This window comes from Bombus huntii, chromosome 7, assembly GCF_024542735.1.
Source record: "Bombus huntii isolate Logan2020A chromosome 7, iyBomHunt1.1, whole genome shotgun sequence".
NCBI lineage: Eukaryota > Metazoa > Arthropoda > Insecta > Hymenoptera > Apidae > Bombus > Bombus huntii.
This window is the reverse complement of record NC_066244.1, coordinates 7,723,287-7,735,901: the sequence shown is the minus strand read 5'-3', so window position 1 is coordinate 7,735,901 and position 12,615 is coordinate 7,723,287. Positions and strand designations below refer to the sequence as shown.

Below are 12,615 nucleotides of genomic sequence, written 5' to 3'. Positions count from 1 at the left end.
CTTCCCTCCTGTCGCGTCTCATAAAATGTCCTAAAGACGGAGTAAGGAAGAAGACAGCCTGGTTTTTCGCGGCGCGACCACGATCTAATTGGATACGAAATGAAGTCGACGAAATCCCGAGGCAAAAATCGCCGTGGTGGAATTTGAAATTCATATCTTCCGGCTGCGCGAAAGGGTGCGTCGCTCGCGCATCCGTCATCTTTTTCTGCCGGCCAGGAGAGCGCATAATTGCGCTGCTGCATAAACCGCGTCCCGCTTGGACGTCGTGTCCGGGTCGATGCCATTGGCCGAGTAGCTCCGAGAAATCTGTATCGCGTTGCTTCGTATCTCGTTCCATTATCATTGATAGTATAAATTCCAAAGTGGATTTCAGAAAATAATTCTTGTAGCAACGTGGTCATTCTTCTCTACTCTTCAATTTATGAAGTTGATCGATATAGCTGCCGAGCAGCTCAATTAAAGCAACAAAGAAGAGTGGCAATTAAGAAGAAGGTAGATTCTACTGCCTGAAATTCTATTGGATCATCGAAGCAATCGACCTCCTTTTACTCTTGCTAAACTTAGCTTATTCGAAAACATCCAATAGTGAGCTTTCTGAAAAAAAAAGAGTACACGCGTGTATCATCCGATCAAATAGTTGCATCGTGATAAAAGTTTTATTTCTATTGTAAATACAAAAGGAGCAAGGAGCCATTATACCTATCGATTCAAAGGTAGCCAATATTATAAATTTTATAAATCTTAAGGACGATTAAAATTCTTCCAAATTTAATCAAACTTGTCTGATTGCCCTCTCTTTCCAAACAATCTCCTCGGCCGATTTCCTACAAAGTTAAATATTTTCCAAACGCATCGTCAACTTCGCCAAATTTGTCGTCAATGATGATCGACGATCATTTGTATAATCGTTTTCCCATCAATTACCTATATGATGATTTCTAACGAGCTCGGTTTTTCACCTATAACGATTTAAACGAGAGCGCGCACGACGCAAAGCGTTCTGAGGATTGTCGTAATTACCGAGAATTAATAATAACGCCGCGGAGGCCCCCTGCCTGATCTTAATTGCAATTAATTTCTAATTCACCTGTTTACCCGTGCTACGTGAATCTGCCCCACCAGCCGTACCCGCGCTCTCCGCTCTCTCGCTCCCTCTCCTCCTCCCCTTGTTCTTTTATGAATTAAATGCGCATTAACGTTAGACGATGTTAACGATTAAGATCAGGGGTCACGCTAATTAAAGGCACAACCGTCAGGTCGCTCCGCGTATAATTCCGGCGTATATTTTAAACAAAATAAGACGTAAGACGTTCCATACCTGCAACAACTATAGTACGTTTACAATAATATAGAGCATAGAATATTCGATGTAATGAAAAATTAACAGCTTCCTGTAATAAGTTCCTTTTTATTTTCCACGGTGTGTTTTCTCTATGGCGATTCAATCTTCGGCTAGCAATTTTGTCATTACCCAGGTAAAACTGAAAATTGAATTACTCGAAGATCGCTAACCAAAACCTCGAAGGCGGCAAATTGTCTCCGGTCCTGATAATAAATTGGCACTGACGCGAATCCATTTACCCGTGATCTAATAATCGCCAGCAACTTCAAAATTGCCCTAAAGAAACACCACGAGGTGGCAGAAAATTTATACTATAATGGAATAATTTGTCTAATGTAATAATAGAATCATCGTCTAAAAATGAAAGAAAGGAAAGAAGGAAAAAAGGAGAAGAAAGAAGAGGGAGGGTGGAATCGAAGAGTTTGTAGCTCGATTTCGGCTTCACGGGTCGTCGATTAACCAGAAGAGGCGATGAAAGAGTTCGATGAAATAATGACGGGACCAGGTCGATAAATAGTACGCCTTTGCTGGTCTCAGGGGCGGAGTGAAGCAGGTGGAAGGGGCTCGATGGGGCCCTTCAGGGCCAGCGTTAATGCCAGCCAACGGAAGACAGCTATCAAAAGCCCGTATTTAAATATTATCAGTGAAATTACAGTGCTCACTGCTCGCGAGAGCTGCTCGGTCATTACCGACTGGCAATTCGGCCTCTTTAATCGCCGTTGTCAATACTAATCGACATCGTCGTTATTTAATATTCCTCCGCGTGTTTTTCTCTTTTTTACCGACTGTTCTTCCTCTGCTTTTTTGTGTCTTTCATATGGACGGATGGGAACACCAAAGTGGAGGACGCCGAAAGTTTTATTGAAAATTAATGGTGCCATCCTTTGAGTGTCTTTTTTATTTCTTTTTTTTTTAAGTGGTTACATATAACACGTTGATTCCCAGACGAAGGAGAGTTTGCGCAAGTCTACACGCAAAGTTCGAGAGTAGCTTGGTTCGGTATATTAAGTGTAATATATACGAATATTATTACAGAAAAGAGAAAAATTATTTTAATTCTTTCTAATGTATTTAAGGTGATTTGAGTAGCCATAGTTTCATCAATGTCTAAATGGAAATACTAGTTATCCTTATTCTTATCTGCCACGTATTAAAACCTAATAATTAAAAGTTAAGAATCACGAACATCGTTCCACCAAACAAACATATGTTATAAATACAATTAGTACTCTCATATTCTACTTGATTCTTGTCTACGTATCAGCATATTCCGATTCAATTCTCATGATGTTCAATATAATGAACAAACACCTCTTGTTTCCTCCAAAATTAACAAATACCATAACTTACCTTTACTATAGACAATCTCCGACACCGACGTACGAAACAAAACATCATCTGAAACCGTAATATTATTCATCATATTCGCTTCGTCTGACGACTGAAGGCATGACGATTACACACGAGGCACCGAATTACGTCGACGGGATTATCTGTGCCGTTTTCAACGTGGCAGCCACATAATAACACGGCGAGTACGCAATTAGGAACAGTCTACGGCAAAATAGTATCGGTGCTCGGTATCTGCGCTAACTCCTCATTAGCATAGACCGGCGAATAGAGCAACTATGAAACGAGGAGACGAGTACACACATAGTAACGAAGGAAGGAAAAGGTTAGGGGGAGGCAAGACGAACGGAGACGCGGGTTGAGGAGTTGGAGAAATAATTAAAGCTCAACGATCGCTATCTAAATAATTAGAAGTTGGCGTGACTCTGCATAAGGCCGCGTGTACGCGCCGACTGAACTGTCAGATCGTAAGATTCCGCGAGGCGGGCATAATTAGACGAGAAATATGAACGCGAAATCCGTGTATTTAAATGACGACGCGCGAGGAAGCGATGTGTCAAAATCGTGCCACGGATATTCTTTTCTTCTACGATCGTGGAAATCGCAGCGCTTCCTAGCCGGCCTCGTGAGTCAGACCCGATGCGCTTTCGACTATCGTATCTGCGCAATCCCGCGGCCGAAGATCGCCGTATGGAACCGTGAAAAGTCGGCAGGAAGCGTTGCGAAAATGCTACGAGAAGGCTGCAACACGAACCGTGGACAGTGTTTAAAAGCCACACAAGTAACTGCCAAGCGGTTATTAATATTTATAGTGAAACGTTGTGTAAGGACAACATACTTCTTATTTCATGAAATTTGTAATTACGAACTTGAAATAATTTGTAATCGTCGTTGTTCTACGCACAGAGTTCGTTACACGGTACAACGAAAATTTGCAAACATCGCGCAAAAATATTTAAAAAATTGAGATCTCCACTTGTCGATATTCCAAAAATAGGCAAGTGGCGGGGATATCAATAACAGTGGATCGCGAGACGCGAATAATCTTCGAACAAGCTTGAAATTAATTTCGAAATTTTGCCTCTATCGTCGTACGATACAATTTTGTCGATTCGCTGCCTACTTACGTAAGTGTAACTTCCGTGGTCGCAGCATGACCGTGTGCCACATGGGTTTAGGCAATTAGATGCAAATTATGGGAGCGTGTTCGTGGTCCAAAAGACCGAAACACGTGGAGAATTTGCGAATAGAGACGGAAGAACGCAGGTAGGAGGCGACGTGCTCGGCGGCATTGTCAAAGGGTTCCTCCGGGAGGCTCGCGAATCACAGATGCAATCAGATAAAGGGCGGTTCTTCTCGGATTACCGTATGCGAACCCCTGCTGTGTCCACGCACCTTAAACTACCATTCTCACGTGCGGCGACACAAGCAGAGCCCACGTGCTCGAGATACAGTTGAGGCCGACCAACGAGCGGTTCCCATGCGTTATCGGGATCAAATTATATAATGCACCCTTGACAAGGATTTCACGGACACGAGGTCTTTGTTAAATGCAACATGTCTACATGTGTTAACTCCGATTTAATCTTCTCGCATCTGAATTTTCCAGCTTTTCGTTGAGACTGTTAGACAGCGCGATCGTAAGGTCTCTGACCACTGAGCGATGAAAATTAAGATTCGTCGATCATAAGCATATTGCTTTATTATTATTAATTTACCAATTAATGCTATTAGTATACTGATAGGTAATAAAGTGTAACACTCTGTTACACAAACAGGTTTTACAATTTTGCGGCAATTAGTAAAATTTTGATTGAAAAAAACTTTCTTCTAGAATTTCGTTGTCTTATTACGAATCTTGTTGCTATTATGCAAGAGAATTTATTAGTACCGTTAATTCGTAAAACTTTACCGATAATAATCCATTCAATTGTGCAAGAGATCCCTGATATTATCTTTGATTCGTAATTATATCGCGTACTATCGGCGTTGCAATGAAATTTCAGTCACAAAGTTACATTATAAAAACTTAGAAAATTTGCCAAGAGATCGCAAAGGAAAACATACCTCTTCTAAAATTCCATAGAGAAAGATTTCAATTACAAATAGCACTCATCAAAGTGTAACGATTAAACTCGCGATGCAGCATAGAATTAGAAGAAAATGTCAGCATAAAATCTTCAAAGGCTCCGGTCGGAACCTGTTCCCATCTGACGACAGTAACGGAACGATCGTCCACGTAGGTTCGATTAAAGAATCACTGCCGCGTGCTCATCGCGGACGAATTCGATCACGTCTCGACGATACCGATGAACAACCACTATGATTACGCGAGCCACCTTGATGACGAACCAAAGTCGTGCTAGCTTCGAGATAGGCTACGTTCGAAAGCGATCCGAATCGAGCCGATCCAGCTTGGAATTAATCGGACTTTTGTTCCGCGGCTGAGTGCTTATTAAGCCTGATTCTTTATTGTGTTTGATCTACAGGCATGCAAACACGATCCAAATACCGCGAGTGTATCGAAGCCACCATTACAGATAAACGTGACCGACCAGTAGCAATAAACCGACGAGATGTTATAGTTTTGCTTAGAATTTTGCTAGTCAATAGAGCCGTCGTGATCGATGAATTTTAGAAATAATTATAAACTAGGAGAATAGGATTCGGTTTCTACGAATCTACTTTTTTATTATTTTCATTATTATCCTTAATCCTTATTATTAATCATTACGTTCCTTGAATCGTTTTCAATCCATCGCGTATTCCTGTTGCTATAAAATTTCTTGGTTTTAATTTTTAGCGTTCGAAAGTTGGATATGTCCGAAACAAATGAAATTCATAATCTTAAGAACCGGCGTGTATTTAACAAACTGAACAATTCAACAAACATTCTATATACATCATTCCTCTTTGCATTGTTGATAAATAATTTAGTCGGTCTCGTAATTAATGGCTTCCTCGGCAACGAGATCTTTCAACTAATTTACATCTTTCCGATATTACAAACGATCTTCTATAAAACCTAGAATGAATATCTTTCGTTATTCCATAATTAGGATATATACGAATATATACGATCGATAATTACAATCATCGAATCTTGGTATCCAAATCGAACGAACTGCTCGTCGATTTGGGACGAAAGAACACAATCTGAGTGATCGAATCTGAATAAGATCGATTGATCTTCGTCTTAGCTGGATTGCCGCATTTATGTGCCTTCAATTGGTATCGTTCGCCATACTGACGACCGCAATAATCGCACTTGTACGGTTTCTCGCCGATGTGACCGTAAATGTGCTTGGCCAATTTCGTTTTCACGCTGAACCGCGATTTGCAGAGATCGCACTCGAATCGTTTCACCCCCGTGTGACGATATCTGTGCACTTTCAGGCCCCAGGACCTCCGGTAACATTTGCCACAATCCTCGCACTTGTATGGCCTCACGCCTGCAAAATAAATGGAATATTCAATTGAAGGCTTCTTTGGTTTAACATTTAATTCTGTCTTTACTCTTAGAGCCAGGAGCATTTGACTCGAGATAAAATTCCTACCCTTCAAACTCTTTGCTTTTTAAAATACTTGACGATTTCTTGTTGAACACATCTCAAGAATAGATTTCATTCGTTCAAATTCCAGTCGTTCCAGTCACTCAAATTCTGATCGTAAACTTCGCTCCAAAACTCCATAGCACAACCCTATTTCCTAATTCCCTACAATCCTTAGCAAGTAGAACGTATGAAACATCGGAACCTGAACGAAATTAGTTGCAACACTGACGAACCACGGTTTATGTGCTCGTAAAAACTGAACAAAAGGAAAAGGAAAGAATGGAATAAATAAAACTGCGTGCACGTCGGTTCCTGAAACGGCCAGTTTCTGCCTCATCATATTCCAGCATTTACAACCGAAACGTTATCGCCGTTTAAATACGCGTCTATCATATATCTCGAAACTTCATCAGATCTCCTTTTGCGACGCGAAGGGTTTAATTGGCAGGCGTGTAAGAAGCGCAGTCTGCGCGTGATCCTCGATTTTCTAATTAATACAGCCCTTCCTCGGTTAGTCGCTGTAACACAAGGGCGTAAGCGGCTGACACGCTTGTCTCGTGATTTTTATGTCTCAATACCAGCCATGAATTTATACGAGTGTGTAAAATCCGTAGTAGAGAAGAAGATCGTGACGATCTTCGTGCGGAGAAGCAATTTTAGCCACACCACCAGACGAACCTTACTTCCGCGATTTTACTTAATTGTGAGAATATTCACATTGATTCTGTCTGACTAACTTGTGCTCATCAGCTTCGTCACGTTATTTTAATAATTCTAACCTCGTAAGGTTGGAAATATGTAGTGACTTTGTCTGCACTTGCGTTCCACGAGAATTCGTACTTAAGGAATTGAAAGAATGAATTACATATGCTTATATTTCAGGAGATGATTCTCTTTATCTGGAAAACCAATTGGAATAAGTTATCCCGACACGTATTTCTATTATTTTGCAATTCATCGTCCTTGGTGTCTATTCGCAAGATAAATCATCTATCTAGAAGCTTGTCGCGTAAATAATTTCTTTCCTGTTATAATAATATCTCGAGCTACACAAAATACACCATACTCCTATCACGATACAATCTACAAAAATTATCTGTATTACGAAACCATTCGCCTACTAAATTCATGTCCAAAATCAGTATCGAAATAGCTTGATGCAATCCCGTTATGAAATTACCAAACTCATTCTACCCGAGAAATTCCCAAACTCTCACCATAATGCGACAATATATGGTGTTTCAACGCGCCCTTTAAATGGAACCGGTGCTTGCAGATGTCGCACTCGAACCTTCTAATACCAGTGTGCGTCAACTTGTGGGTTTTCAACACGGAGGACCTCTTAAACTTGGCAGGACAAAGGTCGCACTCGAAAGGCGAGTCCGCGGTGTGAACGATCATGTGTGCCCTGAGGCTACTCGGCCGGAGGAACCTCTTCTTGCAGATCGAACACTCGAACGGCTTCACATTGGTGTGCATCAGCTTGTGATCGCGCAACGACTGCCGATGGAGCAGCTTCTTCTTGCACACGCCGCACTCGAACGGCCTGCGGTTTGAGTGCATCTCGGCCTGATGCGTCCTCAGCTGATCCCTCTGCTGGAATTCGAAGCGAGTCCCCGCGGTAATTGATTACGTTTTGCAGAAAGACTGGTGTCGATCTTGTTCCCGATGCTGTTCTCGAGCGTTTTTACGCTCGACAACGGAAAGAAAACGTGGAAACACTGGCATACCTGAAATCGAAGGCTGCAGTGCCTGCACATGAAGGCTTTGAACGTCTCGTGCAGCCGGAGGTGATCTTTCAGAGCCGAGGACCTTGGAATAAGAAATGTGGATATAGTGTATCGACCTTTAGAACTTCATATTAGTGCGCAAGGCATACCAAAGCCGACTGATCAACTTCGTTAGCCTTTCTATCAATTTTGCCTTCGATTAATTTAATTTTCTTATATCGAACTTTACTGAAATTAATTTATATATTTTTATATGTATTAGGATGTCCGAAAAATTTCTTTCGTTTTATAAGGAAATAATGGATGCACAACGTTTTATATTATTCTATCGAATTACGTCTGATCCATTTTGTTCTATCAAAATAAAGATCACAACGTTCGACGGATTAGGTTTCATGTTTGTATAAGGATACATCGCCGTAAAAGACGTGTCTGTAAAAGAAAGACACTTTTCGGACAACCTAATATATATTATATGTAATATAAGTTAACGCTAGGTTTGTAAAAGTGATACGTAATAACAACGATGTCATAACTGGTGTAAATTCCTTTCTAGAAATACATATGTGCAATAGGTTGCCGAAGAATTAAATCCTATACTCCGATACTCGGATTAAGAAATTGTCAAAAAATGAAATCGATCATTTTGCCTTCTAAACGACTCGCATCTTACCGTGAAAACTGCTTCGCACAAAGGCCACACTGGAACAATTTTCCGTGACTGTGCCCTATCATGTGCGTCTTGAACTCCGCTTCATCGGGAAACTCTATCCTGCAGACGCTGCAAATCAATCTTTTCCCTGTAGTCAACGCCTCTATGTATTCCTCGAAGTCTACGTATTCGTCCGACGTAATTTCTCTTTTAACCAAAGACAAGCTTCTTCTTCTTTCTTTCCTACGTTTCTCGAACGTGTAAATAAAATCCTGTGGCTCCTGTATCTTCTTCCTAGAGTCACTTTCGTACGGAACATCGACATCCAACTCGTCGTTCGCCGAAAAGTCCTCGATCTCGTCGAGCACCTCGGTCTTGATTTTCACCTTGCACCCGGTTGGGAAAAGTCTGATGAATTTTCATATCTAACACGCGGTTTCGCTCGGTGTAATCGCGCGCCACGATCTCCCCGGTTTCGTGGACATTGCATATGCAGGATATTAGATAATTTCGCGAGCGCTTCCGCGAGAAATGGCGGTGCTCCCGCGAAAGGAGGTGTGCTTCGCGATGAGCGATTTAATGACTCGACGCTTTATTACGTAAAACGAGAGACGAAAGAAAAAAAGAACGATGAAAAAAAAACGTAGGAACAGAGTGGGGGAGAAGGGCGCGAGGGGCAAAACGAGGAGAAAATGGAAAAACATTGCGTCGTCTACCTGTTTGGAAATGGTTGCTTTTTATATAATGAATTATGCAATTAGCAGATAGAGAACAGCGATCTTACGATACAACGAGCCGGTCGCTGATCAAAAGAATATTTTAGCCCAGTGTTTTTATAGACCCTATCATAACCTAATCGGAGCGAAGTCCTAGAACCTACTTCTTTGCACCGCTTGCAACGCTTCTGGATTCCTATTATCTTCACTTCGCTATCGTCCTCTTCGTTTTCCCCGATTTCATTGCGATTTCGATAATTGTCTCTCGCCATGTCCCTCTTGTTTTCTGACATTTCGTGATCACGGTAGGAAGAAATGGAAACAGACGCACGAAGAGATCTGGAAACAAAGGAGCAACGGAGAATTGATCGGAAATGAATTGCTGGCATAGATTGTAATATTCTTGGTTAATTCTAGTCCTTGAAGTTCGCTTTGCCTGGCTACGTGATTTCACTTTCAAAAATTACATTTACACAACCTTCTATGACTTCATATACGTGGAGATAATTTCTTTCTCTGTGAAGGAAAATATCCTCGTATATGAAGTTAAAGTGATATTTCATATTCTACCTACGTCACATTTTCTTAGAAATCGAAAGTATACGATATCAATAAAAGCAGATAAACTAAACGAAAATCATTCCTTCGATCGGTCGCTGCTTTATCTCTGATCGCTTATGCAAACATACGTAAGTGTGGCGTGGCCTCTTTCCAACGTAATATCACCGTTAGATTCGATGCAAACGAATTTATAGCTTTAACGATGCGATGCACAAACATGCAATTCGACAATTAGAGGAACAAAACTACCGAATTTACCGTCATCACGTGCTTATGCACATGCAGTCTTATAATAGCGAGATCGTGTGCTTGCAGATACTACACCATTGAGAATATCGTTTTTTTAAATTTTTCACGTTTCATCAGGTGTTACGACCGTTCGCGGAGAGACGCGGTCGCGAGGAAAACGCGTCAGCGAGAGGCGTAAATTCTCGCTACGATTCGGTGAATCGACGCCGCGAAGTAGTCGTTCCCCTGTTTCGGTTAGGATAACAGAGGTGGTTGATATGAATATGACACAGTAGTAAGTTATATTTCACCGTTTATTCCACAACTTATAACGAGGATAGTTACACTGGTGCGTATGTACGAGATGAGTGACTGAGTGATCTGCGGGTGTGTATACCCGCTCGAAGGATGTTGACCGTTCGAAGGATGCAAAAACAGTACTCTTGGGAGACGATGCTGTCTCGGAGGAGAGCTAAGGATGAGTGTGTCTAGCGCACGGGACCATGGGATTTGTTCGTGACGATGTTATTTAGGAGAGTGAGGGAATAGGCTTCGTTTTTAATTGGTTAAACGAAGGGTCTTAACCGCCCTCGAGAGAAAGTGGTTAGTGGGAGGAAAGTTGCAGCGGACGTGACAAAAACTAACTTTCCCTTTTTCGCCGTGGTAGACAATAGTCTTTAGAAATTCTTCCGAACCAGATGTTTGTTTTGTTTGAAGGACATTTTCTAGGAAATCTATGAAATTTATGGAAGGTCCTTGAACTATGGAGGATACGCTGCGAGTATCCGAAGACATCTGGTTGCCATATTGCCCGCGGTGTGTGGCCTCGGCTAGGTAGAGTGTTACGCAACGTAACATCAGGCGTCAACTCGAAAGTTCCAAACGAGATCGACGTATTCGACGATCTGCGATCTCGTCTTTTATATTCACAAATTCATCTACATTCGTATGACTTGCAAATTGCATCGCAACAAAGTCAAGCGTGCACGTCAGCTGATTCACGGTCTGGGATCTCGGCTCGATCGATGCTCATCGATGTTTGTTTTTTAATATAGTCACGATGTCTGGCTTAATTAGACCATCAGCATAGCAGGAGAATCGTGTGTAAAGCGTATGTATTTCCTAATTACGAGACTTGTTAGCGGGGGCGGCGCTCGGATGCTTTATTGGCCCATAAAAGGCAAATAAAAGCTACAATGAGACGTAACTACGCTGAAAACCGAGGAAGTTTAAGCTGATACAAAGTAATTAGCGTGCCGGCAAGGTGGCCGCGGTTTCAGTGTACTAATCAGAGCGCTGCGAAAGATGCATAACGCTGTTGTATTACGTTATCGTGTCTCATATACATACACGCGATTAAAAGCGTCGGCTTACGTGTGAGTGGTAGCCAAAAGTGCGCCGCACTCGCTCGTCTGTAAACTCATAAATAATTATCTCGATATTCGTGAAACGATCTAGACCAAACGAGCGAATTAATTAATTAAAATATAAAACGAAGCTTGGAGTTCACGTATGCTCGCGAACGAAATAGCGGTCCGTCGAGATTCTTCGCTGGTGTTCTAGCTTCGTCATTCGATGCTTTCGAATATTCTGTGTGATATTTACTTATAAATAAAAAACTGTTTTTAGCTTTCGCAAGATATCGGACGAATGTTAAAAGGATTAGATCGCAAGCCTTAATAACTCTTTGATAATCTCAAAGAGTGTAACATCGTCTCCAAAGACTTTAATCGATTTGCAACCTGCAATCGTGTGCAATCACACGTTTAGCGTTTATCTAACGACGATAACGAAACGATAGTTGAACGTCTAAGTGTTTCGTCGAATTTTAATTAACTATCACCTCGATCAACGCTATGACGAACAACCTTATCAAAACTGTTTAATTCCAGGAACTTCGTTTAACCCTGATAATCGTCGAATGCAAAGCTTTGGAATCATCGACGAAGATGGAAATCTCGTACGGAATCTTAAAAAGAACCGAGAATCTCTTGGAAAAGTATTGGACTGATTCGATCGGAATTATTCTCCGTAAGTACAGAAACTTCTTTACAAACAACGAACGTTGCTGGCGGCGAACTGGCAAAAAAATTCGCGCGCGGATTTCAATCGGGCACCGAAGAAATTGCGGCTCCTCCATCGTAACGTCCTCTTTCCCAACATTCCCGACCACCATCGACGCCAGTGGGACGAGAATTTCAGTGGAAACTCCTTAGCAGCGGTCAGACGCGACGCGCGACGCGATTTCCAAGTGCCTTGAACTCGCGTAAATATACTGGCGTAAAAAAGGAAAAGGAAAAAGGGAGAGAGGGCTCTCGTGAGAAACGTGGCTGAAATTTCGAGCCCGCGTGTGTATGCAAACGTCACGTTTTCCTCGCGAAACGCTCATGCAATATTAAAAAGGGATCGGTTAATTGAAACTCTCGGGGGCTTCTTAATTAGGGAAATTCAGATTCCCAGCTTTTGATTTTCTTCCCCATTC

The 12,615-nt window shown here is 41.8% G+C and overlaps 1 protein-coding gene across 1 annotated transcript; it reads right to left on the bottom strand.

The window, feature by feature from the left end:
* Nucleotides 1–3,644: 3,644 nt before the first annotated feature.
* Nucleotides 3,645–9,637, bottom strand: LOC126868124 (zinc finger protein 100-like). The gene is made up of 6 exons (XM_050623346.1): nucleotides 9,519–9,637; nucleotides 8,650–9,036; nucleotides 7,977–8,058; nucleotides 7,464–7,842; nucleotides 5,784–6,144; nucleotides 3,645–5,717 (listed from the first exon to the last, which is right to left on the bottom strand). Exons 1-5 carry the CDS (start codon nucleotides 9,635–9,637, stop codon nucleotides 5,786–5,788), a joined length of 1,326 nt encoding a protein of 441 aa, XP_050479303.1. The 3' UTR covers nucleotides 3,645–5,717; nucleotides 5,784–5,785.
* Between the last annotated feature and the right edge of the window lie 2,978 nt (nucleotides 9,638–12,615).